The 27,228-nt window shown below is 44.9% G+C and overlaps 1 protein-coding gene across 7 annotated transcripts in view; it reads left to right on the forward strand.

Annotated features, from left to right (window-relative positions):
* Positions 1 to 27,228, forward strand: part of Clec16a (C-type lectin domain containing 16A) — a 215,872-nt gene that overhangs the window by 54,800 nt on the left and 133,844 nt on the right. For all 7 annotated transcript variants that reach the window (XM_028872896.2, XM_028872890.2, XM_028872892.2 and 4 more), the window contains 2 exons: positions 14,026 to 14,158; positions 17,861 to 17,961. In XM_028872896.2, the coding sequence (XP_028728729.1) occupies positions 14,026 to 14,158; positions 17,861 to 17,961 (234 nt within the window). The remainder of the gene's footprint in view (positions 1 to 14,025; positions 14,159 to 17,860; positions 17,962 to 27,228) is intronic.

The following is a 27,228-nucleotide window of genomic DNA, read 5'->3' on the forward strand; positions in this document are numbered from 1 at the left end:
GTCATACTCACTTGCACTTGCTTATTTTAGGTTATGTTAGGGATTTCACTAGTTGGGAAGAAAGTTATCAGCTCACACCACAGGTCTAGCCAAGGCGCAGTGGCATAGAGCAGGATGGGTACATGGACATCTGTATCTTGTTTGTACACTGTGTTCTTGTCAGTTTCATCTTGGAAAGATACTCCTGCTTTTGTTGCAGGCCTTTTAAGGGATGTTCTTCAGTCAGCCGTGGCTGTGACCAGCAGTGCTATGGATAAGTCAGGTTTGGCCCCAGACCTTAATATAATTGTCAGCCAGATGACCCAGTCCCGATTGAAGCTGCTACATCCTTTAGGCTGCTGGGCTTAGAGTGTGGGTCTGGCACTGAGTCCTGCCTCTGCACAGGGGAAGACACTGTTATCAGCCACTAGGGTTTCCCAGGCTACCCAGCCAAATTGTACCAAACAGGGCCCCAGGGTTTCCCCAGAGGCCAGCCGAAGCAGCTGACACAGACTTCATAGTTCAGCCAAGCATGGCCTCTCGTGACCCTCCTGGCCATTTTGCTGCCCTTGTAATTTCTCAAACACACTAAATCATTCTAAAACATGATGGGCTGTCATTTCCCACTCAGTCCACCATAAATATATAAAGTGTCCACAGGCCTGACCAGTGTACTGACATTCTGAAACTTTCTAAAGGATATATCCGATTTTTTAGTCTCAGGTTTGAAGGTGCTGCTAAGGAATGTTTATCCTTATTCTGCATCTATGTTTAGACAAAAACTACAGCTGTTAAAATCCTGTCACTTGGAAAGGTGTCAGTTTCCTTCACTCTTACTGCAAACCGGATGTTCACTCATATAGATTATGCAGGGAGCCCTCGCCAGGCCTGGATCATGTGTCTGCAGTGCTCTTTGCTAAGCTCAGAGTGTGTGTGAGCAGTGGGGATGAGAGTGTGGGGCGCTGTGTCCCTGCTGCTCCTCCTCTCCCTTCTGTGCTGAGATGGCTGGGGCACTTGCTTCTTCCTCGGGTTATCCTCCTTTCATCGGGCCTGCATCTAGGAGGTGATTAGCAGTAGGGTTGTGGCAGACACAGGTGTTGGCACTCACCACCACCCCCATGTCTGGTGCCCCTGTTGAATTCTCTATATAGAAGGTAGGGTAAAGCAGAAAAGTAAAAAGGGGCATCTCACGAGTCACAGTTTGCCACAGCTTAATTTGAATGTGGCATCAATGGGTTTTTTTATAACGTGGCACCCAGAATTCACACTTCCTCTGCACTTAAACCCAGACAGTGAAGGTGTGTGGAATGAATGTGTATCTCTACCCATCCTCCTCCATTCCCAGTGTACAAAGACATTTGCCATCCCTTGGTTCTTGAGTCCTGGGTGACTTGTTCCAAGGCCATGAGTTCATCAGCACCTCCTTTCAATTTCTGCAGAAATGGACAGTTAAAGAAAGACAAAGGGCCGGGCGGTGGTGGCGCACACCTTTAATCCCAGCACTTGGGAGGCAGAGGCAGGCGGATCTTTGTGAGTTCGAGGCCAGCCTGGGCTACCAAGTGAGTTCCAGGAAAGGCACAAAGCTACACAGAGAAACCCTGTCTCAAAAAAAAAAAAAAAAACAAAAACAAAAGAAAGAAAGAAAGAAAGACAAAGGATGATGGCATCATCCCTTACTTAGCTGGAGAAGCTGTGCCCAAGAAGTCAGACAGCCCCGGCACATGCTTGTTTCTTAGATGGCCCTTCAGCTGGACGGGACAGCCACCTGCTTTTGGACTTGCTTAGAGCAGTATCTTAATAATGAGAGCTGCCAGAGAGATGGTCTCCCTCCACCTCCTCCTGGGAACAGCAGGCTGTGCTGCTGTTTACCCATGGGACGAATAAGGATTGGCTGGCTAGCCCGACCTTTCCAGCTCTCTTCCCCAAATCTCACAAGGACCTGCAGTGAGGGCAGAAGGCAGCACTGATGGCACCTGCCTAGTCAGTTGGGGTTGGGGGTCCCTGGGGCTTTGATCCTCAGCTTTGCCCTTTTTCGAGATCTCTTCTGAAATGAAATGGAACCTAACCTCATTCTTGACTTGTCTTTGAGATATTCAAGTCTGAGTCCCAGGCCTGCCCTTGAGCAGCATGGTAATTTTGGGTAAGTTGACACTCTACTACACCTGTGGAGGGCCTTCCTGATGCTCAGCCTGAGGCTGTTACAGTGAGAATTCCCATGCTGCAGCATTCTGCTGCTGACACAGTAGCAGCCCAGGTTAAGATGGAGGGCAGAAGCGTAGAGGACAGACTGGGTACACTCTGGGCCTGCACCTTCCACAGTTACTCCAGACCTTCCTTCTTTCCTTCCTTCCTCTGTTCCTTGTATATATGTTTGTGTATATGTCTCTGCATGCAGACCACAGCACACATGTTGAGGTCAGAGGACAACTTGGGTGTCTCTCCTCACCTTCCACCTTGTGAGACAGGCTTTTGTGTTTTGCCACTGTGTACACCAGACAAGCTGGCTGGCTAGAGAGTCTCCTGTCTCTGCCTCTTATGGCATGATGAGAGCATAGGCATTATAGACACAAGCTGCTGAGTCTGGCTTTACATGCACTTGAAGTGTGCGAGTCAGCAGTGTTAAGAGTGCCTGTCTTGTGTATCTCCAGTATTCTTTGCATCCTGCAAAACTGAGGAATTTGAACTCAGGTCCTTACACTTGCATGACAAGTGTGAGTATGGGGGCTAATGGGAGAGAAAGAGACTTGGTGGGCCCAGGTTCTGTAGTGGAGAGAGTCTGCTTGTACTCTTCATGCAGACTTAACAGAAGAGTGGAGAGCTGTTAGGGCAAACCCTCTGAAAACCCGGAAGACCACTCTGTTGAGCGGTACGAACAAGCAACAAGCAAAGGAGGGGTACACACTCCCACCTGCTCCTGCCATTGCCCTGGCCAAGTTCACCTTGAAACACTGCTCCAGAGTCAGCCAATCACAGCCCTCTCTGGTTACCTAGGTAACCAGGAGCATGTCTTTCCCCTTCCCTTGACCTTCTTGTGAAGGCCTTCCTCCCTCCCCCCCATTGTCTGTCTTTCCGTGGTTTCTGGAATAGAGAATCCAGATTGAAGAAATCCTTAGATTGTGAAGTCAAAGACTACTGTGATATGCTGCCTGCCGTTTCCCCGAAAAGCACTTCCTCTACCAAATATTAATCAGATTGGGGTGTACATCATCCTAGGCGAGTCAGGGAAATACTGCTATGACTTGAAAAATCCGCATGTCAGAGGCCAGGGGAGCTCCAGGATGTGGCCAGAGTTGTCATATCAAGAAATCAGTGTTCTGTGTCCTGACCTTCACAGCTCTCCCAGTACTGCCCTGACTTGCATGGTACCTGGGAGATGAAGATGTCCTTGCCTGTTTGTGTTCCTTTCTCTCTTTTCTCTTTCTACTTCCTCCTCCACTTTCTTCTCTTCCTCCTCTTCTTCTTTTGTTTCTTTTTTATTGTGATAAAATAGTGGAAATTGAAACTTACTATCTCCACCTCTTTGAAATGTACAAGTCAGCAGTGCTAAGGGGGCCCATCTTGTATATCCATCACTGTCATCTCCAGAACTCTTTGCATTCTGCAAAACTGAGACTCTACCCCATTAAACAACTCCCTCTTCTCCCTGCCTCCCACCCATGGCAACCACTCTTCTGTTGCCTGTCTTCATGGGCTTGACTGCTCTCCTGTAAGGAGCCATAGTGGAACCCTACAGGGGTTGAGGACATAGCCCAGTTGGTGACAGGCTTGCTGAGAGCTTAACCTCCAGAAACCCTGCGTTTTATTTTATTTTATTTATTTTTGAAAATGGCACTCTTGTAACTCCAGCATGAAGGAGGCAGAGACAGGCTGGCTCACTGGCCAGTCAGCCCAGCATACCAAAAAAAAAAAAAAAAAAAAAAAAGGACAGCTCAATGGTGGCTCACACCTTTAAACCCAGTACTCAGGAGGCAGAGACAGGCAGATCTCTGTGAGTTTGAGGCCAGCCTGGTCTACAGAGCAGTTTCCAGGACAGCCAGGGATACACAGAGAAACCCTGTCTCAAACAAACAAACAAACATAAATAGTACACTGGTGCTCTTACCATTCAAACAGTCTAGACATATACAAACTAGAAAAATTTGAACTACCTTTTCAAAGTATGGGAGGATTTCATCATCAAATAAAAGTAATAAATACCTGAAATGAAAAGATAAATATAAAATAAACAATGACTATGGATTCAGCGGAGCTATCTGACAGAGCCACATTAGAAAGTGGGAAGGAGACTGTCCAACCCTGCTCAAGCCTGTTTAGTCAGGACACTGGCTGTGTGCTCAACTGGGTGCTGGGTGCTGGGTGCTGGGTGCTGGGTGCTGCTGGGGATAGAGTTTGGTGCTATAGACAGGGCAGAAAAGTCACTGCTGGGCTCGTCTCTGCTGGGTTTGTCAGAGCTGCGATAGACTCTGCATGGTTACTGCTTCCCTGACTGGAGCAGAGCTGAAAGAAAGATGTACACACCTGGTCCTGAAGAAGAGCAGCAGGAGTAAGTCACTCCGCCTCCCAGTCCGCGTAAGAACTTTTATGTAAAGGTTAAATTTATTTCAGAAATCATTGTGTAAAACAATCAGACATAAAGAAAGCTTTTAGAATGAGCTTCTAAAATATATAATTTAAAGTTTTTTTTTTAATAGAACAATAGCATTACTATAATAGTGCTAAATTTTCCTGTTCTAAAATTAACTCTCTCAAGATTGTTACTGATACATCTTTGTTTTTAAATTTTATTTTTATTTTTTATGTATATGTCTGTGTGTCTTTGTGAGGGGTTGTACTGAGGAGTACAGGTGTCCATGGAAGTGAGTAGAGGCTGTCTGATCCCCTGGAGCTGGAGTTATAGGCGTTTGTGAGCCCCTCCATGTCAGTGCTGGAAACTGATCTCAGGTCCTCTATACAAGCAGTATGACCTTTCAACTTATGAGCCAATTCTGTGCCATTTTCTTTTTAAAGAACAAGTTGAGGATTTTTTTTTTTCCAAAATGCTTTGGACGACCAGCTTTTCATATTTTGAAATAAATACTCCAAATACTGAAAATAATGAGTTGTTCTCTTGGGGATGGAACCCAAATATAAATGTGAAATTCACTTGTTTTTCATATATTCCTCATACACAGAGCCTGAAGATTTTTTTCAGTTTTCTGTATTTATTTGATTAGAGGGTGGGTGTGGGTGGTGTATCCAGGTGCATGTGCCACACAGTATGTATGTAGAGGTTGGAGGACAGCTGTGGAGAGTGGGTTTGTCCTTCCACCTCTTTATGGGTTTTTAGGATTGAACTCCCAGGCTTATGTGGCAGGCACCCTTACTGCTGAGCCATCTCACTATCCCTAAAGATAATATTTTACCATGCTGTAAATAATGTTCACATGAAACCACTTTTCATAGTATGGAATTTCCCACATGATGCATTGTATCAGCTCTCAAAGGTTTGGATTTGGAAACGGTTTGAATTTTGCATTGTTGGATTAAAGACTGTGCTAAAGCACATTAGAAACTTGATACTTTATTTTTTTAAATTTCCATTAATTATTTTGTAGCAAAAACAAACAATGATGACAAAAAAAAAAAAAAACCCTGTTTGTTGTTTTCTGGTGATTCTGGGGTGGGCCCAGGGCCCTGCATGCATGAGCAAGTGCCCACCCTGATGTGTGCCTCCTTGCCCCCAGAAGAGCTGTGGACTCTAAATGTCCTTGTTTAATGATGCTCACAGTAACATTAAGTTCATTGCAGAGTTCTTCAGCACCAGTGAAACATGTGCCTGTCCTTGCCCTGGGCATCTGGGATGAAAGGACTGTGAACAGGCTTCTGTCTGGGCTTGCAGGAATGCTGTGGCCAGCAAGCTGGCAGAAGCAGGCTCCTCCCATTCTCACCATCCCCTCGGTCACTGTCTCTTCCTCTGACTCAGATTTCTTTTGTTGTCTTCGTGGGCAGTCGCCTTCTCTTAGCATCAGGGATTTCTGGAAGCAGTTGCACGCGGATGGACTCTGCCTCTCTGCCCTTGTCAGCGACAACACTTGTCTTAGCTGTCCACCAAGTAAATCTTGTTTACTGTCCTGATGCACTCTTGTACCCTCCTGGGAGTTTTCCTTCCTCGTAGTTCACTTTCCAGCTTTACTGCACTTGAAGTGCCCCAGCATGTGTCCTAGTGTCCCAGAGAGACAGCAGGACAGACATACACTCTTGCTTACAGCCATGCCAGCACTGTTTCTTCAAGGGGCCTGAGAGACCAGCAGTCCAGGTCCCAACTTATGGTCTCCTCTTTGTGATCTCTCCCAGGGCCCTCGGTGTCAGGTGGACTCTGAGATGGTAGCAGTGGCTGTGCAGAGCTGACTTTGTAGACCAGGTTTCAGGACCTCTTAGATGCATACTGATGGAGTTACCTTTTAATGCACATTACTACATCTCTTCATTCATCATGTAGATGTTTGCAGAGATTTTGTATTTATACTGGTTTTGAGTATATAGTGGTAATTTTTCAAATGTTTTATTTAAAAGTAATTTCAAATTTAAGAAAAGTCATGAAACAAAAATAGTATAAAGAATACTCTTTTGCCCTTTACCCAGTTTCCTATTTGCTCTTTTCTACCTTTTGAATTTTTGTGTTCTCCCTCTGTCTTTGTCTCTGTCTGTCTGTCTGTCTGTCTCTGTCTCTTTCTATCCTCCCACCCCCTTGCCCAACACACACGCATGCACACACATGCACACTTGTTAAAGTCATCTAATAGCCTTTTCCTCCCAAAGCCTTAGTGTGTGTTTGCTAAGAACAAGGGGTTCCTTCTTAACCCCATTACCATCAGTTCATAGCTCTTTCCTGTCTGTGCTCCTGTTGTCTCTGTTGGCCTAAAAATGTCCTTTATTGCACATGCTAACTCAGTACGTACTTCATGTTTTTGAGACAGAATTTTGCCAGTGTAGCTCAGAATGGCTGCAAACTCAGTCTGCCTGTATCGGTCTACCTGGGTTGAATGGTAGAACCATTCACTGGTTCTAGTGAAATGGTCCTCATTGGCTCTGATAGAGGGTCTGCCTTCTTGGCTGAAATGTGGATTAGGTGATACTATGGCTTTGTCAGGATGTCACATTGGTTGTCCCTCTAACTTTCCCAAGCAGTATTTATTTTGGTCACCTAAAAGCTGGCCTACTTTTTCACTGTAGAATTACTCTTTTTAAGTTCCACACAGCCCCTAAGAAGACACTTGTAGGTCATGAACTTCTTCAGAATTTCCCTAGATTGGGCAATTATTGCTAATTCTTACCTGATCCAGTGTTTACCATGACTGTTACAAAACAATGGCCTTGTGGCAACCTGGTGTCCATGTTTAACAGTTAGTCCTTGTCATTCCACTGTAACAGGGTTCCTTCTCACTTTTTTTTTTTAATAGTTTATATTCCACTAGTATATTTAATTACTCTGGTGTTCAAATTGTCTCAAAGTTGGCCGTTGCAAATCCTTTCAAGCTGGCTGTGGTGTGTTAAGCCTCTGTCATTTTGGGGTCAGTTTCTGATACAAGAAGATACTTATTCCGTGCTCATCTCATCTCTGCCATGCCTGGCACTGGCCAGTCTTTGAAAAGTGCTGCTTCTCTGTGGCCAATGGTTTGCAGGACTGAGATCTGCACACTGAGTGGCCTCATTGCTCCTGCAGTGATTTGTTTTTTGGACCTTTCAGTGGTCAGAGCCAGGACATATATGCATCATCCATCTATCTATCTATCTATCTATCTATCTATCTATCTATCTATCTATCTATCTATCTATCTATCTATCTATCTCGGTTTTTGAGACAGGGTTTCTCTGTAACAGCCTAGGCTGTCCTGAAACTCACTTTACAGACCAAGCTGGCTTCGAACTCACAGAGATCTGCCTTCCTTTGCCTCCCAAGTGCTGGGTTTAAAAGTGTGCACCACCACCACTGCCCTGAAATGCATCATTATTTTAACTTGCACACAAATACACACATACAAATATTCATGTACATGTTTTTCTTTTTTTTTTGGGGGGGGTTTTTCGAGACAGGGTTTCTCTGTGTAGCTTTGCGCCTTTCCTGGAACTCACTTGGTAGCCCAGGCTGGCCTCGAACTCACAGAGATCCGCCTGCCTCTGCCTCCCGAGTGCTGGGATTAAAGGCGTGCGCCACCACCGCCCGGCTCATGTACATGTTTTAGAGAGTGTAAAGATTGTACTGATTCTCAGTTTTGGCCTATTTCCTCATTTCTTGGCTTCTCCATTATATTTTTGTCCACAGTTAAATCCTTGGTCTTCTCTACAACACAGTTATTTTCTGAGGCCTGTAGTAAGCCAAAACAGCTTCAGAATTACATCACTCAATTATTTGTCATTCTGTAAATAATCAGGGGAGCATTTGTTTGTAATACTTCTCCATCTGCCACTCCACCCCAATATTTCATGTGTCTCCCAAACTTGTGTGTATAGGCAACTCTTCGTCCATATGCTACTTGGATTGACCCATCCCCTTTCTACCTTCAGGGTAGGTGTGGCATTCACTTTAAACAAATTTGACATTTCCCTTTTTGTTCTATTTAGTGTTCTTATTGATACAATTTCATATATATTTTTGTTTTTCAATTTAATACATTTGTACAATGTATCTTGATCACATCCAACCCAATCCCCCCACACACATAATTTCCTTTTAAAAATACATAGTGTTTTAACACTGAAAACTACAGAAAGAAGAATCCTTCACTTCCACATGCCTTCCATTCCACCTTATCTCTCATCCACTTTGCTAAATTATCTTCTCTCCCCTCCCTCTCTCCTTCCGTGTGTGTGTGTGTGTGTGTGTGTGTGTGTGTGTGTGTGTGTTTGTAAAAATAAGCAGATTTAGCTAGATGTGGTGGCACACACCTGCAGTCCCAACACTGGGGAGACTGAAGTGGGATGATCTCAGGTTTGAGGCCAGTCTGAGCTACATAGTGAGACACTCTGTCAAAAACAAAGTCAAATTTGTGTTTCTTTGCCTCTCTTATGAATAAAAATCCGTCACCGTCCCAGTGGTTCTGAGGAAGTGTCATAGCAAGCAGGCATGGCAGCAAGAACAGCTGAGAGCTCACATCTTGAGCCCCAAGCAGCAAGTGGAGAGAGTGAACTAGAAATGGCAGCCGGTTTTTAGCTGGGAGGCAGAGGAGGGCAGGTCTCTGTGAGTTCAAAGCCAGCTTGGTCTACAGCGTGAGGTTCATCCCAGTGACCTACTTCCTGTAGTAAATCAGCACTGCCTAACCCTGTCCAAACATGCCACAGACCAGAGACCAAGGATTCCAGTGCCTGAAACTGTAGGGACACAGTTTTCCCTCCCCCTCCCCACCAAGTCCTGTATAGTCTCAGTACCTAACAAAATCTTCCAGGCTCCGAGAACCTTATCAGGTTAAATGGTGGCACAGCATCTTTAAAATGAGCCCATTAGGCCTGGGAAGATGGTTCAGCAGGTACAGGTGCTTGTTGAGCAAGCCTGAGGACATGAATCCACATACCCAGTAGTCAAGCAGAAGGCCACATATGCTTTTGTGAATGACTGTAACTCCATTGCTGTGCGGGGCAAGGCAGGGGGATCAATAGGGCATGAGACTATGTCTTCAAGAAATGAGGTGGGAAGTGACAAAGCATGATACCCAACATCTTCTTCCTGGTTCTACACATGCTCATAGGCACACATGTACCCCCACCGCGCCCGCGCGCGCGCGCACACACACACACACACACACACACACACACACACACACACACACAATTTTTTTTTTTTAAAAGAGCTATTACTTCAACATAAGCCATTCTCATTTAAACAGAAACCTGGCTGGTGGGGCTGGGGATGTCTCAAAGTATAACTGAGGTTCAATGGAGCTCTTGAGTTACCATTAGCATAATCTGTGGCCATTGGTAGCTCCTGAGTCACATGAGCGTATTGCATGGCCTATTGGTGGAATCTGGCTGTCCTAGAATAAGTCCAGCATCAGCAAGGACAAAGCAGGGTGGGAATGGAAGCAGCTCAGGACCACTGGAGGCATTCTGGTATGGCATCAGAGGGCTTCACAGGAAAGATCACAGCCTCTTTAGTATCCTCTTAAAGATGGCTGGGAAGTCCATTTCAGAGCTGTGACAAACTGAGGAGACCCTCCCCCCAAAAACCACTTCTGTTCCCATTTCATAGGGAACAGGGAACTGGTAGAGCCCAGGTGAGAACACTCCCTGTAAAAGTTTTCTGGATAAAATTGATTACAAGAAGAGGAAGAGCTGTTCTAGTCATCTGGGAAATTATTAACCTGATCAGAACGTCTGTTCCATGGTGGTGCCGAATCAGGGAGAACTCAGGAGGGTGGGGTGAATGGCTGGTGACAGGTGGTACAGCCAGGGTTTAAGCTGCTTCTGCTACCACATTTCTCTGCGGGGAGCTGGGAGCTGTGCTGGCTTCTGCACATGTTCTAGCTGTACAGAGAGCTCTTGTGCTTCTTGGTTGCTCTTTTCTCAGATTTGGTGGCCATATTTGGAACAAACAAGCAGATTTCAGGAGTTTTGTTTTGTTTTTGAAGTGCTAGAATTCCAGGAAGAGGCCTCTACAGTACCCGAGTGACCACATGGGTAGACAGTTGGTATTTACCCACTTTTACCTGGAGCAGCCCTGTGCTCACCTATCCACTATGTTAGCATGCCCTGGGAAAGTCCCTTCAGATTCATCTTGATGGCTAAAGATGTGGCTCAGAGCCAGAGTACTTGCCTAACAAGGTCCTGGGTTCTATCCCCAGCATTCCAAAAAGCAAAAAGTTATTGAGTCACTTGGAAAATTGTCTGACAAGCAGTGAACTAGTCTGTCTTGAACTCTTCTTTTGCTCTAGAATCCTGATGGTGTCCAGTGCCATGAAAAGTCTGGAAAGGGGACTAATGTGATATGCTGGGTTGTCCTTCATACTCTGCACTGGAACTTGGCTCTGTGACCTTGGGGAGTCCTGGGAGCAATGTTCCCACCATGTCAGCCAAGCAGGGTGGAGCACTGCCAGAGGAAGTGAGCTCATAACATGTGCAAGTTGGGCCTGGGATCACCAGGCAGAGGTTATAGGCCAGAGCCAAGGGGAGGCATGGCCAACTTTAAATGTTGTGGTGACATTCTTTATCAGTAAACACAAACAGATACAAACAAAATAGAAGCCTACACCTACCAAGAACAAACACATTTATTATAAATCATACATATTCACATTACTATGTTACGTTATATACAGTATAAAGCAAACAAAATAGATACTTACGGGTAAGAAAAAGACCTACCCAGCAAATCATCTTGCACCTCACTCTGGGGAAACCTAAGATGATGACTAGGAAGAAGCTGGGTGTTGCAGGGAACTGGTAGAGCAACAGGAAAGGGAAAATGGCACCGAAGACAGGGTTGGTGCCGTCTCCTGCTCAGTCATGACTGAGTACTGCCTGTCCTGTTGTGCGTTCAGCAGCTTTCTGTGACCTGAGTCACATGTTTGTTTCTTAAACTTAGCCTCACTGCACAAAAGAAGAAGCTTTTATGTGGCTAGAGTTGTCTCCCGATGCCTGTGAGACACATACTAAACAACCAGAGAGAGTGCTTGTCCACATACCCCCGAAAGTTACTTACTGGTCTCTACCTGTGTGATGGGGACCGCCTTGTGGGAGACTCTCATCTAGCATCTGGCTTCAGATTAGGTGGGGAGAGCAGGAGGCTCCCCCAGAGTGAGCCTCCAGAGGCCCTGGTCCCAAGGGAACATGTATGGGATTGCCTCCATCCCAGGGGCTGGCTACAAGTTGATCATGCTAAGAGAGCCCAGAAAGTGTGTATGTGGGAGAGGTGTGGTCAGACATCTCCCCATGAGAGAACTTTATGAACATCGGTTATAGACTTTCAGGCTCTCGACCACCCCAACCCATGCCACAACTGCTACAACCTGTAGCTAGTCCTGCCTGCACCCCAATTTCCCATGTTGTGCTGGACCTAGCCAGTGATCTGTTCACATATTCAAGAGGTACACTCTGTGCTGGGGAGCTAGCTATGCTTATGAAGCTCATGGCCTAGTGGAGGATGGCCAAGAGTAAGCAAGTAAAACAATAGGGAATATCAGTGCAGGTGCTTAGAGAGGCTGTAGACTGAAACAGAAAAAAGGTGAGGGCCAGGGAAGACATATTTGCTGTGAAGAATTCCAAATCATTTATGCAAATAAGGTTGAGGGTGTAGCTCAGTATCTAAGGCAGTGGCTCTCAACCTTCCTATTATTGCTACCCTTTAATAGAGTTCCTCATGTTGTGGGGACGCCTAAACATACAGTTATTTTCACTGCTACTTTGTAACTATGATTTTGCTATAATTATGAATCATAATGTAAATCTTTGTGTTTTCCTATGGCCTTAGGTGACCCCTGTGAAAAAACATTTAACTCACAAGGGGTTGCGACCCACAGGTTGAGAACCACTTGTCTGAGGTCTTTGCTAGTGTGCCCAGGGCCTCAGATATGAGCCCCTGCACTGCTAACAGTAACAGCAACAACAGTACTTTATGTGGGACTTCTTCCACAGAACATGGTATAGATGGAAGGAGGAGAATAATTTGACCACAAAGAAGCCTGATACTAGCATGGCCAGTACAGGACTGAACCATGTCTTAAGATCATGTTGCCGGTGTGTGTGCAGGCTCAGATGTTACAAGAAGGATACTTCCCATTTGTGGTCTTCCTCTTCAAAACACATAGTCCCAGCCTAATGGCTGGGGGGAAAAAAATCAGTCAAACTCCCATCCTGGGATTCAAACAATTTCTGACCATGACCCCACACACTACCAAGTTCATCAAAAGTGAGGAAAGTCTGAAAAACTCTTATGGCCCAGCAGAGCCTAAGCTGGAGCTAATAAGATCCTAGAACAAAAAGGACATTGGGGAAGGGAGTGAAATCTAACCAAGTACACAGTTTAGCCAGTACTCACTCAAAAAGAGCTAAGGAAAAGAACAGGTGACGAGGGTGACCATGGCATCTCCAAGGGGGTGACATTTAAGCTGAGCACTGGAAGATGTAACTGAGTAACACCCATGTCTGAGAAAGTGAGCCATTTGAGAGCCAGCCATCAATAAGCCAACCTGGCCAGAGTGGGAACCAGCAAGGCAGAGAAGGCCAGGGGTGAGATCAGAGGCGGACAGGGCAGGCATAGGAGGCATCAGGCCGGGTCTGCACCTTTTGGATTTCAGCCTGAGTATGAGGAAAAGGCGTTGGAGTTTGGAACAAAGGAGGGACATGAGCTTATTTCTACTTACTGTCACATGGGTCTGTGTGGCAAACAGATGAGGACAAGAGAGAAAGTGAAGCCAGCTGAGAGATCTTATGTGCCCGTGGAGAGCACAGGGGAAGGACACCTAGCCTAGGGGTCCTCACCACACGACAAGGACTCCTGATGGGAAGGAATCCCAGGAAGCATAGCATCGCTCTTGACTTCCAGGTCTTTCTGCTCAGTGGTTCTTAATGTTTGGGAAAATAAAAACATATATGGCACTTTAAATCGGTTGCTGTAAATTGCTCTTCCAGAGCCGGAAAAAACAAAATGAGGTTCCTAACTTGCCTCTACCTTCCAGGGGTTGTTAATGGAAAGGGGAAACATGGCCTCTGTCCTGTGAGAGCTGTTTCTAAAGTGTAAAGAGCTGGACTGCCATATGTTATGGCTTCTGAGCTGCCCCCCATCCCTTTGAAAAGAAAATGTGGTAACAATCAGAGTCAAGTATCTTTAAAAATAAAACAAATGCTTCCTTGTGTGTTTGTCCAAGTCAGGGCTGGTGTCTTGGTGTTTCTCAGGGGGTGGACACAGGCCTGGCCTAGGCGGTTTCTGCCCACATGTTGCTGGTGTCATTCCCACTGTTGAGACTCGCTTGGCATGTCTGGGGTGCTTTACACGTGTGTGGTCTAGACCTTGAGGAGACTTCTGAGTCTCGGTCATTGATGCCAGCTGAGCTCACCTGTCTCCATGTTTGCTTCCAGAGATTGAGATGGTGGTCATGGAGCGCAGCAAGCTCTCAGAGCTGGCCACTGCTGGGGCCTCAGTGAGGGAGCAGAATACCACGGACGAGGAGAAGAGCGCTGCCACAGGCTCAGAGAGCACACAGTGGAGCAGGTAGGCAGCAGGGCACTAGACAGCACTGCTGGGAGCTGCTAGACAGCCTCTCAGCCTTGGGAAAGGCAAGCACCTGGTCATAGCCACCCTGCACACCAAATGGCTGCTCTACTCGCCTTTGTTCCCTCTGCTTCAGCCTCTGGCCACCCAGAGGCATGAGCTCTTGGGGTGCATAAGAAAAGAACTGACCCTTGACATGTGCTCATACCCTTATCCTTTGGAAAGGTGGCCAGGACGGGACACCACCACTGTGGAACACTTGGCAACTAGGCTGGGTCTAATGAATGGAGACCATTCCCAAGAGGACTCTCTTGAGAGCCAGGCATGAAGTTCCCATCTCTATCCTTGATTGCCGTGCTTTCTTATATCTGTAGGGCCTTTGGCACATAATGTGATCTACTGCTGCCGCCTGTCCTGGCCCACCCTGACACTCACCTCAGGGATGGCTCGTGGAGCTGATCTTGAACCTTACCCTGCTTATTTCCTACAGTTTTGCTGAGGCTCATCAACTACAGCACAGGATTGTTCCCACAGTCTGCGGTGAGCAGCTGGAGGGCATCTTCATGTTAGGGTTGTTTCCTGTCCTTTTAGGCAGCCACACCACACAGACCTCAGCAGCAGGTTAGTGTGTTAGTGTTATGCAGGTACACTGGTGTGGGTTTTGGTCTCCCTGCAACATACTGACTTCTTGAAGCCTCAAGGTGTGGCCAGGAATGTACTCCCTCCACACACACACCCCATTTGTTAACCCAGTTGAAAGCACTGAAGCATACTTATTTTCAGTTTTTTTCTCCATATCTTATTGGTTAGTGGGTGTGTGGGTAGTGCTGAGGATGGAGGCCAGGCCCTCCATCAAGTAGGCCAGTATCCTGCTGCTGGCGAAGCCATGTACATTACTAGTTCTTATTTTCTTCTTTGTTTAGATGGTGTTTGGTTGTCTAACAGAGAGGATTAACTTGTAGCAGATGTATAAGAGAACAGTTTTTCGATTTTGTTAACTAAAAATCATTGGCTCACACATGGTTATCAGTTGTAACCTGTAAAGGAAGCCTTTTACAATTTTGCTTAACAGTATGTAACCCCTGAGCTCTGAAATGAAGAAAGTCATTCTAAGCATAGAAGAGACAGGTTAGAAGCATGGCCCAGCATTAGACTGTGAATAACTGGAACAACCACAAATGACAAACAGTAGAGGATGCTTAAGCAGATGAGATCTGTGTGCTTACAGAACATTAGCTGCTGCTCCTTTTCCTGTGACGCTGCCATGGTGATGTGCAGGTTTTAGGATCCAGTGCATGGATTCATGATCCTGAAAGAGTAACACTGTAACTTTGTGAAAGTGAGAAGGAACCCTAGACATTCTGTGTGATTATTGGACTCGATGACTCCATTTTCCCTGCATCTTAGGGGACAGTTGATCGGGTTCTTTTTAACCTCGGATGACTAACTGGTAACTCTGACTGCATGGCTTTCTAATTAGCAGAACTTGACTCGGGCTGGGTGTGGGCTGCCTACAGGCCTGGAGCAGCATCCCATCTCCCAGCACTGAGGCTGAGAGCAAGTGAAGAGGAAGATGGCTATTTGTTCCCCAAAGCATCAGTTGAATCTTGACATCTTTTCCGCTACTGTGAGAACTGGAGCTACTGTGATTTTCTTTGTATAGTGTCCTGCCTGCACTCAGGATCAAGTTAGACACCCCTCTCCCCCCACAAAAACCATTGTTGTTTTGTTTTGAGACAGTCTTAGTAGGTAGCTCTCCCTGGCTGGCCTGAAATCCACAGAGCTCCTCCCCTGCCTCTACTTCCTGAGTGCTGGGATTAAAAGGTGTGCACCACAGGCCCAGCTCAGCAACTTTTAAAAGGTATATAAATTATGCACATCCTGAAAAATGTGAAAAGTCTTCAGAAGTACAAAGAAGAAATAAAAGCCAATGATCCCAGATGTTTCTATTTTGATTATTTCTTACTAACTACTTCAGAGCCACTTTTCTGGGCATTTTGCCCCCTTCCCCAGCTCATGCCTGTCATGCTTTATTTCTCCTTTTGCTGTTTCATATCAAATCGCAGCATCTTTATCACATCATTGTCCTTAGTAAACATGTGCTTAGTAGCTTCTTTACACTACTCCATATCAATATGTAAAAGCAGCATGCACGCCAAGCCTTCCCTCTGTTCCTGTGCTTGGTTAGTCACGTGATTCCCAGTGCAAATATGATCCAAATTGTGAGAGCTGCTCTACAAGAAGTGTTTTACAATTTATGCTGCTCTCATATTTGGCAGAGTTGTTGCTTAAAAAAAAAAAAAAAAAACCCTCACAAAACCCAAATCTACACACAAAGCTGTGGACAGGTCTGAATGGAGGAGCCCCATCCTGGGCACTAGAAAATAGAGACTGAATGTCAATGTACACATTGAGGTTTTTTTTCCTTTTAATTTTTGTGTGTCCCATGTTTATTCGAAGCATGACAAATACATTTCCACTACTTTATCTTCATTTTTCAGCTTAATATTTTGTGTTGACACATGAGGATTTGAGGACTTAAATGAGGAGCTAGGAGTGTAACTCAGTAATAGAGCACTTGCCCGACATGCTCAAGGTCTTCCACTCCATCTCCAGACTGCCCCTCAAAGGCCTAAGATATTCAAGATTGTATGGAAGACTCTGCTGCAAATGGTCTCCTTTGAACAGTCCTGTTTTCAACCCTCAAAATAGTCCATTGCCAATACCCATGTGACTTCTGAGCGTTCAATACATCCTTGTTCACTCTCTGGAGTACTTGGCTTTCTTGACCTCAGCCTGGCGGTGGGACAGCCTCAGATGGGGTCAGAGTCTCCTGCCTCCGGCCTTCCCTGTGCTTATTCTGTTGTCTGTTACTGAAGAGTCTTGCCAGGCTAGGCCCCACCCTGGAAGGACAGCACTTGGGATGTGGATTCCCCAGGCTATGGCAACTCTTTATATCTTACCCACAGAGCACAGGAGAGATTGGTGAGAGACCTCACCATCAACTCTTCTAGTCAAGGATATTGGCCTAAGAAATTGCTGAGCTAGGACACTGCCCAAATGAAATCATGGAGAAGTATCCTTGCAATATTAAATATAACAATCAAATACAGTGCATGACCCTATGCCAAGGAGGCCCTCCAGTCAGCCTTCTGGGCTGGAATGCTTCTGTACAGTTAAGGAACTCAGCAGAGGGTTTATAACAGGAAGAAGCCAGATCAGCATTTGAACCCAGTCAGTCTGACTCCATAGCTGTACCTTTAAACTCACTATGTGCTGTCTGTGCCTTGCCAGGTAGTGTTGGTCCATTGTATCATCCTGCTTTCCTCTTTATTCTTTTCATCTTTCCTTTAAGGGGAGGATGTGTGCCTGTGCTGTCTCTGCCAGCTGGCAGAGGAGTGCAGAAGAGCAGGGACTTTGTACCGATCATCTCCAGAATCCGAGACACCCAGTGAGGGACTAAGTAGTCTGTTCCTTGGTCACTTTCCCCTCTAAATGGCATCTTTCCAAGGTCAGATCCCAGCTCTCATTCATATGGATGTGTTCCCAGTGCCTGATTCTGGACCAGGCACATATTGCGATCACCACAAACTAGTGGCCTTAGAGCCCAGACCTGTGAGAAGCAAAGACAGCTGATGTTGTCAGGTGAGAGGGAAAATATACACTTGTGCCAGAGGATTACAGACCTCTCCTCTTTTCCAGACCCTTCCTGGATATGGTCTACCATGCCCTGGACAGCCCTGATGACGATTACCATGCCCTCTTTGTGCTCTGCCTCCTGTACGCCATGTCTCATAACAAAGGTAGGCATGCTCCTTGCCATCTTTGATGTCTGTGACACAGTGCTACGTACGCTCTGTGCATCCTTCCTCTTTACTGATGCAGAGAAAGGGAGGGCACTTTGGGAAGGAATTTCCTTTATGGCCTCTGAGGTAAGTCCTACAATGCTCTTCTTCAGCCTCATTGCAATTTCTCAGGTGTTTTTCTGCAGACTGAAGCCACAGGCATTGGTGACTCAGGCGTGGTAGTGGGAAATTCAAGTGTAGCTGTCTAACCCAGTGAGGCTGGCTTCCCACTGTGGCTTTCTACAGACCCCTTTCTGCTTTACAGCTAACCTAACCAGCGACCACTTTCCTGACATCAGAGAAAACCAGTCAAATTGGAACCTTGGTTTTGCTATTTATAATACTTGGTGTTCTTGCCGTGGGCTCAGTGCTAAAATAGACCTGGGTGGAAGCGTAGGTTTCCTTTCTAAAGAAAGGTGTGGTTCTCCAGCTTCCCTTGCTCAGGCCGTGTGGCCAGGCTCCAGTTCTAACAGAGCTGACAATTCCCTGGCATGCACTAGTCCCTCCCTCAGTGCCCAGTGCTGGGAGCAGCTTCTGCTGTTGGCCCACCTGGCTCCCCACAGCCAAGTTTGGAGACTCTCCTCAAGAATATTCACAAGAACTGGAGTTGGCATAGAATGACACATGGTATCAAGTGATACTACAGGAGCTTTGCACTAAGCATGTTGGGAGTAAATGTCTACTAACTGATGCTTGCTGAGACAGCCTATGGCTAGAGTCATTAAAGCAGAACTAAACCTCAGTGACTCTTTAAGCCTTAGTCATGGAAATTAAGTCAGTTGGCACATGAAAACATCTAGTGGCAAGTGCCTCACCTCTGCTTTGTCCCCAGCCTTCATCTTGAAGACAGCTTCTGCATCAGTTTCTCACATGCCCTCTAAGGAAGCTGTGCACTCTCCATTAAGACAGCCAGCTGCACCTGGAGCCATCAGTGGGTGTCCATGTGACCTGCTGCTGGGCCCGCCCTTCTCTCACCATCAAAACTTGACACAGTGCTTGTCATCTGTGTGGAAATGCCTGCTGCATGTCTGGGCCATAACTGGTTAACTAGCAGGAGGCAGCTTCCAGAGTTTCCTTTCTAGAAAGACATTCTTGACAGCTCTCCTCAGAGTAAACCATTGTGCTCATAATGAGGCTAAAGACCTAGCCTAATGCCACCGCCACCTCCTCCCTCTCTCTCTCCTCTTCCTCCTGTAGTCTTGGGTAAAGATGGAACCCAGAGCCCCATGTATACTAGCCGAGCCTTATAGCCTGAGACTTTAAAAAGCATGACAGGCTCCAATTCCTGCTGATGTTGTGCTCATGCCCTCCCCACACGCAGTCTCCTTCACCTGTGACCCTGTGACCCTCCAACACCTGGCCCACAGCCTCTCACATGGATATCATCCATTACTGGGAGCCAAGCAGCTCCATGACAGCTGCTGCTGCCTCCCCACAGGCTCTGTCTGTAGTCAGTTCCTGCTGGGGGCATGCTGGGGTCATGCCAGGTGCCTCAGCTCAGTGTTCCAGCACACCTTGTCAGGTTGCATTCATCCCCATGAGCATATACTCCCTGCCATCCTGTTGCTGTTAGCATTGCCATCCAGAGTTGCAGCTGCCATGGCCATTGGTACTTTGCTTCCTTTGCTCCTGGCAGTTTCTCATCAGCTTGTCTGTTCTCCCTTTCTGGCATGTCTGATCGGTTAATTTCCCCAGTGTCTCTACACAGGTCTGTCTCAAGCCAGGGGTGAAGATGGAAACCAAGGCAGGAGCAAAGAGCAAATGAGGCCGGGCTACTGTTCAGTGGTCATTATCTCGGGCCCACGATTGGTTATCAGCTCCTGCTAGGGTCAAGGACATTGCTGTTTTGTAGTTCACCCCCCACAGCACCCCTTACAGTGAGACTGCTTTACCTCTCTGTCCTTTGCTCTTCAGGAACATTTAGTTTCTCCCTTAGCCTCCACCCTCCTAGACTTGCTCTGTGAAATAACAGACAGTACCTGGTTTTCCACCTTGGTTTGGTTTCTAGGACTCCTTTCTCAGACCTCGGGGCGAAGGGCTAGAGTTCACACTCAGGTGCAGCAACAGAACTCTGGTAGAGGTAAGCTTGTACTCACTGAATTCACCCATGTTCCTGTGGATAAGCAATGGAAACTGCCTCTTCTCCATGGAGGCCAAAAAGAAAAAAAGAAAAGTCTATGAGAAGGCCTGGGTGGCACCTCGTAGGAGACACGAAGTTGATGAGAAGAACTGGAAAGGACTGTTAGAAACCTTGGTGATAAGTATTGATGAGCCTTCCCTCAAGGACTCCAGTTTGGTTCTCGTCAGTCCCAAGATGGCTGCAGCTTGGTGCTGTGCCTGACTTTGGAATGTAGAGGGACTTTTTTCTGCTCACAAGTTCCCAATTAATCGACACAGGGACTAAATACTAATTATAAACGCTCAGCTGATGGCTCAGGCTTATTACTAACTAGCTCTTACAACTTAAAATAACCCATTTCTATTAATCTATGTGCTGCCCTGAGGCTCATGGCATTTACCTCTCCACATGTCTTGCTTCCTCTTCATCTGGCTGGCGACCGCTCTGACTCTGCCATTCTTCTTCCCAGAGTTTTCTGTGTCTGACTGTCCCACCTATACTTCCTGTCTAGCTACCAGCCAGTCAGCTTTTTATTAAACCAATCTGAGTGTACAAAAGGATCATTCCATAGCAGGTCAGTGTTGGCTGGGGATGGTGTCAAAGCACATAGTGGTCCTAGGCCCCAGGCCTGTGCCTGGGACTCTTCTTTGGACGCCTAGGAACCACCCTAGTTAGTGCCAACACAGCACCTTTTCCCAGAGGGTTTGTACCTTCTTGGACTCACTCATAGTCTTTCTTGCTGTTTTCTCTTTTCCTAATCAACACCTGTCAAGGTTCCTTTCAGAAATCACCTTCTCCAATGTTCTTTCCAACTCTCCTAGGTGACACCCCGGGTTAATGCTACCTGTTGTGAAATTTTATGGACATTGTAGGATTTGACCTGTTTCATTTTTTTTGTTGTTGTTTTTTTTTTAAGGACTTTTTTTTTTCTTTTAAGGCAAGGTCTTATGCATCCCAGGCTAACTTGCAGTTTACTTTGTAACTAAGAGTGACTGTGAACTTCTGATTCTCCTGCCTCCACCTCCTAAATGCTGAGATTACAGGTGTGCACCATCATTCCTGGTTTAGGCAGTGTTAGGACCTCGTCTGAGTTAGGTTAATACTCTAACAACTGAGCTAGATATGCATCCCTCCCTGTTAAGGGTTTTTACGTCTGCATCCATGAATGACACTGATCTAGAGACTTCTTGCAATTCTCTTATCTAGCTGCACTATAGTGATGTACCTTAGAGTGTAGCCTGGGAGGTAATTCATCCTCCTTAGTTTCTTGGGAGATTAAAAAAAAAAAAGAAGCTAGCATTATTTCTTCTGTAAGTGTTCCTTGAACCAGTGGAGCTATCTGGACAAGGTATTTTCTATGAGGAAATTTTTTTTTAGTTTTGATATCAATTATGTAGCCTAAGCTAGCCTCAGACTTGCAACCCTTCTGCTTTAGCCTTCCAAGTGATAGGATTACAGGTGTGCTCCACCACACCCAGCTGAAGGACAAATTTAACCACCAAATTCCTCTGTGGAGATGGTAGATTATCTCTTTCCTTTGAAGTGAGTTTTGGTGGTTTGCATCTTTCAAGGAATTTGTCATTTCATCTAAACTGTAAAATGTATGATCATAAATTTGTTCGTAGCTCTCCTCTGTCATCTTGCGTTGTCTGTAGGGTCTCAGTCTGAGGCCCTCTCTAGTTTGTGGTATTGATAATTTGGGCATCATCTTTTTTTCTGACCACTTTGGCTAGAGGATTATCAACTTTTCTGATATTCTAGATGTTTTTCTTGTTTCACTGATTTCTGTTCTTAAATTTATTTCATACATTCTGATGCTTCCTGCATTTTTAATTTCTCTTTCTTCTATGGCTTCTTAAAATAGAAGCTTAGATTATTGGGATATGTATGTGAGATACATTCACCTTCCACCTTGTTTGAAACACGGTCTTTTGTTCACTGCTACATACGCCAGGCTGACTGGTCTGCAAGCTTCCAGGGCTTCTCCTGTCTTGGCTCCCATTCTGTCCTATGAACACTAGATTACAGATGGGCCCTGCTGCACCTACCTTTATATGGACCTGGGGAGCCAAACTCCAGATCCCACACTTAGACTGCAAGCACTTCAACCTTTGAGCTGTCTCCCGAGCCCTATAGCATTGACGGTGTAAGATAATTTGTTTTATTTCTTACATTACCATAGTGTGAAATGAACTGATTTTTTGCATGTAAGTTGGTGGATTTTAGCACATCTTGCCACAATCAGGATGCCTTACACTCCAAAACACCCCTTTTCTCAGTCCTCTTCAGCCATCTTTCCTTTCCAAATGGTCATTAATTTTTAACCCTTCTCTTTTAAAATAAGAGTTTATATTATAAATTTTGATCTATGCAATCTATATGCATTCAATTTGGACACTCTATAATTGCCTTTCTGGTTTATTGTTGTTTCTTCTGTTGTCTGCAGAACTTCTGGTTGTTTCTATCATTAGTTTGGTTTGGTTTTGGATCATGCTGTCCCTTACCATTTTTGTTGCTGTTCTGCTTCTGGTAGTGTTGGATTATTTGGCAGTTATTACTAATTTTACTGTAAGAAGAATTGCTAAATGGTCTTATTAATAAAAAAAACAAAAACAAAAAACAAACAAAAAACCCAGAGCCAGATATTGGGGTGAATGCTGAGAGATAAGAGAAATAGGAAAAACCACAGCCAACTTCACCTTACCAGCCCTCAGTCTCCAAAGACACCTATTTCCTGTATACCCATGCCTATGCCTTTCTGTTCTGCCATCTCATTTCCTCTCTCCACCCAGCTACATCACTTCCTGTCTGTCTGTACAGACCTCCAGACCTTCATGGTTAACTAGTGTTGGAATTTAAGGCATGTGCCACCATGCCTGGCTCTATTCCCAGTGTGGCCTTGAACTCACAGAGATCCAGGTGGATCTCTACATCCCAAGTGATAGTATTAAAGGTGTGTGCTACCATTTCCTGACCTCTGTTTACTATAGTGGCTGACTTTTTGCTCCGATCCTCATATAAACTTTATTAGGATGCACAATATTTGGGGAGAAACAATATATCACCACATTTCCCCTTTTTGTCTAAAATAAAAAAATAAAAGTTATAACTAATATAAAAAAAACTATATACAATAAGTATAATAACTATATGCAATATATACAAGCAATAAATACATCAACAATGTCTAGTCCGTTTGCATTTGACAAATTTAGAGAAAATATTCCATTATCTATCCTATTTTGTGAATCCAAAAAATTGTATTTAATTCCCCTTCTATCCTAATTTGCATTACAAAAAGTATCTTTTGATGTCTTTCAGACTTACACACTTAACACCTCTTTAGTGAGTTTCTTTTCTGAATTTCTTAACAAGGAAAACTATAACTATCTAATTTTCAGCTCCCTCAGAGACCCAAGAGGGAAATAATATTACCTAGTAAAACAGGAAGTGCAAACAAGCAACTTCCAAAAATTGTGAGTGTGACAGAAACAGCCAGCTGCCTGGACAGTCACCCAAGGTTTCTCTGCAACATTGGGGCATCATCTTCGGTCTGCAGGCCTAGAATATCTGACAGAATCATCTGTGAAGGAGGAGTTTCTAAAGAGCTTTCCTACCTTGTCTTGGTAAGGATCGGCAGTCCTTTGTTTTGTGTCCTGCTTGTCCATTTTGGACAGCATACTGTCAGCAGTCAATGCAAGGGCACTTTCTTGCCCAGTGGCTAACTTTTGCCACAGTGAAAGTAAACTCCATATGGAATTTCTTCAGTGCCCATCATTTTCTCTGAAGTAGATGGGTGCTGCCAAGAGCAGACATGTCTCATAGCCATGAAAAAAAAAAATCTATGTTACTAAAACATCTTAAATGCCATATTCTGCAGATCTCTGAAGTGTTTGAAGATGACCTGCCTATCTAAAATATATCTCTGCTTGACCTTGAAAACATACCTAGTATGACTACAAATTCGATTGTAATGACTTTTATCTCTTTTTATCCTAATTATTTGTTAATAATAACCTTCAAAGATTAGCAAATTGCGTTATATTGTTAAATGAACTGTATAGGTACAATACCTTGAGTAAGATAAGAAATATATGTACAATATATTCTAACAAAATTAATCTCAAATTTGTATCAATATACAAAATTTATATATAGTATACGAAAATCCAATCCAATGTAAAATATTTAAAATTAGTAATTGCCTTATAAAAGCAGATTCAATAATCTACCCTTTTTATCTTATTATTTTACATTGTTGGATTCTGGGTCTTTTCTTCCTAAGTATTCTTTTGACTTATGGTTAAGTTATTTGGACTCAATATGTTCTATTTTGAGGCCTGCCTTTTTTTAAGGTGTATATGTATTTGTCTATGTGAGTCTGTGATATGTGTATATACATGTGAGTTTGTGTGTGTCATGCTCATGGGTGTGTGCATTGTGTATGCAGATATGTGTACATCTAGAGGTCAGAGGTTGTATCTTCCTCAACTGCTTTCCAGCTTATTTTTTGAGATGACATCTTTCACTGAAACTTGAACTCACCAATTCAGCTCAACTGTCTAGCCAGTGAACTCTAGGGATCCACCTGTCTTGCATCCCTGCCCCCCAAGACCTCCAGCACTGGAGTTACAGGCATGTGCCACTGGGTTCTGGGGATACAAACTCAGGTCCTCATGCATTTATAGCAAGCACTTTACCAACAAGCCATCCCCCAGCCCCTTTGAAGCTTACTTTTGAACTTGGATAGGACTGATCCAAACAGCCATTAGCCTGGACTAACTTGACTCCCCTTACTGAGGCAGTATCCTCTTGAGACCCATGACAAGGTAGCTATTCTCCCAACACTGTATGTGCTCCAGGATCACTCCTTGCTTCATGCCAGTAGGGCTTACCATCTGTTTATATGTTCAGAATCATGAGCTTAAGTGAACCCTCAGGAAGAAGCCCTGCCTATCTTTGATTCTCTCCCTCTCTATGAGGCTCCCCAGAAGCTCCACAGATTTCAGCCTCTTGACCTCCCAGCACTCATACTCTGCCTTCCCATGTCAAAGACTGTTGATTTGTTTTGGTTTTCTCTCCTTGTGCTGAAGCCTGGACACCCCAGATAGGAAGCTGGCTTGGTAATCCAGCCACTGCCATTGCTCTGTCTCCCAGGGTTGGTCTCCTATGTACCATGCAGCCTGTTGTCCTGACCAAAGTCTGCTGAGTCTTGTTTTCTATGTTCCCTGAGTCAGGAGGATAAATCCACCTGTATTTGCTGTAAACCATGGTATATTTTTTTTTTCTTAACAGTTTTATTAAGACATAATTTTTAAAAATTGGGCAACTGAGTCTTGCTATTATAAGCAAGAACTTGAGCTTATAATCTTACCTCAGCCTCCCAGGGGCTAGGATTGGCATGGGCCACCATCAGACTTATTTGACGTATATTCAGTATATAATAATGTGTACATATTCAAATGAACAACTTTATACATTGAGACAAATGCGAGCACTCATGAAACCTTCACTAAAATCAGGGCAGTGACATATCCATCAGTCTCAAATTCCTTTATGTTCTCCTTGCCTCTCATACTCTCCTCCTCAAATAACAGCTATCTGCCTGCTCTCTACCAGTGTGTGTGTGTGTGTGTGTCTGTAAAACTTTGCATTTTCTGGAATTTTATATAAACAGAGTCATGCAGTATATATTCTTTTCTTATATGGCTCCTCAATCTGCTTAACTATTTTGAGATTCATATTACCATGTGTGTTTATTTCTTGTTGAATAGTATTGCCATCATATGAATGTACTCTAATTTGCCTGTCCATCTGCTCATAAGCTTTCTGTTGTTTCCAGGTTTGATATTCTAGCCAAAGTTGCTCTGAATGTTTGCATGCAAGTCTTTGTGTGGACATGTATTTCCTTTTTTCTCTTGGGGAAAAGGATAGCTGAGCCATATGGAAGGTGTATGTTTGCCTTTTAAAAAAGTTTTATAGCGAGGTGTGGTGGGGTACAGCTGTGTTCCCAGCACTCTGTAGGCAGAGGCAGAAGGATGGTGAGTTTGAGGTCAGGGCCGCATACCCTGCATATCCTGTGCTAGACACTGTGATTAATATTGGGGGTCTGTGGGTTGGCGATGTAGCTCAAGTAAAAGCAAGTGTAGGTCCTTAGCTTAGTCACCATCAACCAAAACAACAACAAACAAACAAACCCACTATTGGAAGTGCACTGACCTTTGTGAAGCCTGCAGGCTGGTAAGGAAGGCAGACAGTAAGCTATTAGCAAATGAGGATGGTGAGCGGTAACAAGCTTGATGAACTGGTGACAGTGGCAGGGCCTGGAGAAGACCCACATTGACAACATCAGCATGGGCAGATGCATTCCTCATTCTGGTAGGAATGCAGACCACAGAAGGGGCCAAGGCTATGGCATGCAGTGGGAAGCTCTGGAGGTTATAGAAACCAAAGCTATTGAATCTGTGCAGCCTTCTTCTGTGTTTGCCTTGGTTCTTACTGTTTATCTCCAATCTCCTTAGTCTAAATGACTGTGTTAAGAAGTTCATGAGGGAGTTGAAGAGGTGCTTCAGTGGTTAAGAGCACTTGTTGCTCTTACTGAAGACCCTGGTTCAATTCCCATCACCCACATGGTGGCTCACAATCATTCATAACCATGGTTCCAGGTTCATCAGTCATGCATTTGTTCCATATACATACATGCATACAGGTAAAATATGCATATACATAAAGTAAATACATGCAAAAAATTTGAAGAAGTTCATGAACGGCCAGGTGATGGTGGCACATGCCTTTAATCCCAGTACTCTGGAGGCAGAGCCAGGTTGATCTCTGTGAGTTCGAGGCCAGCCTGGTCTACAGAGCGAGATCCAAGACAGGTACCAAAGCTACACAGGGAAACCCTGTCTTGAAAAAAAAAAAATTCATGAACATACAAAAAATTTTTTAAGAAGTTCATAAACAGTTTCCTTAGGGAATTATTGAAACCAACACATGCAGAACATGTGTGCTAAGCAATGCACTTAGCCTGGCATTTGTTGCTGTGTGTACGGACACCAGGCAGACCAAGGCCCTGGCCCAGGCAGCATCCATGTAATAGGGAAGCC

This window comes from Peromyscus leucopus, chromosome 8b (genome assembly GCF_004664715.2).
Source record: "Peromyscus leucopus breed LL Stock chromosome 8b, UCI_PerLeu_2.1, whole genome shotgun sequence".
Classification (NCBI taxonomy): Eukaryota; Metazoa; Chordata; class Mammalia; order Rodentia; family Cricetidae; genus Peromyscus; species Peromyscus leucopus.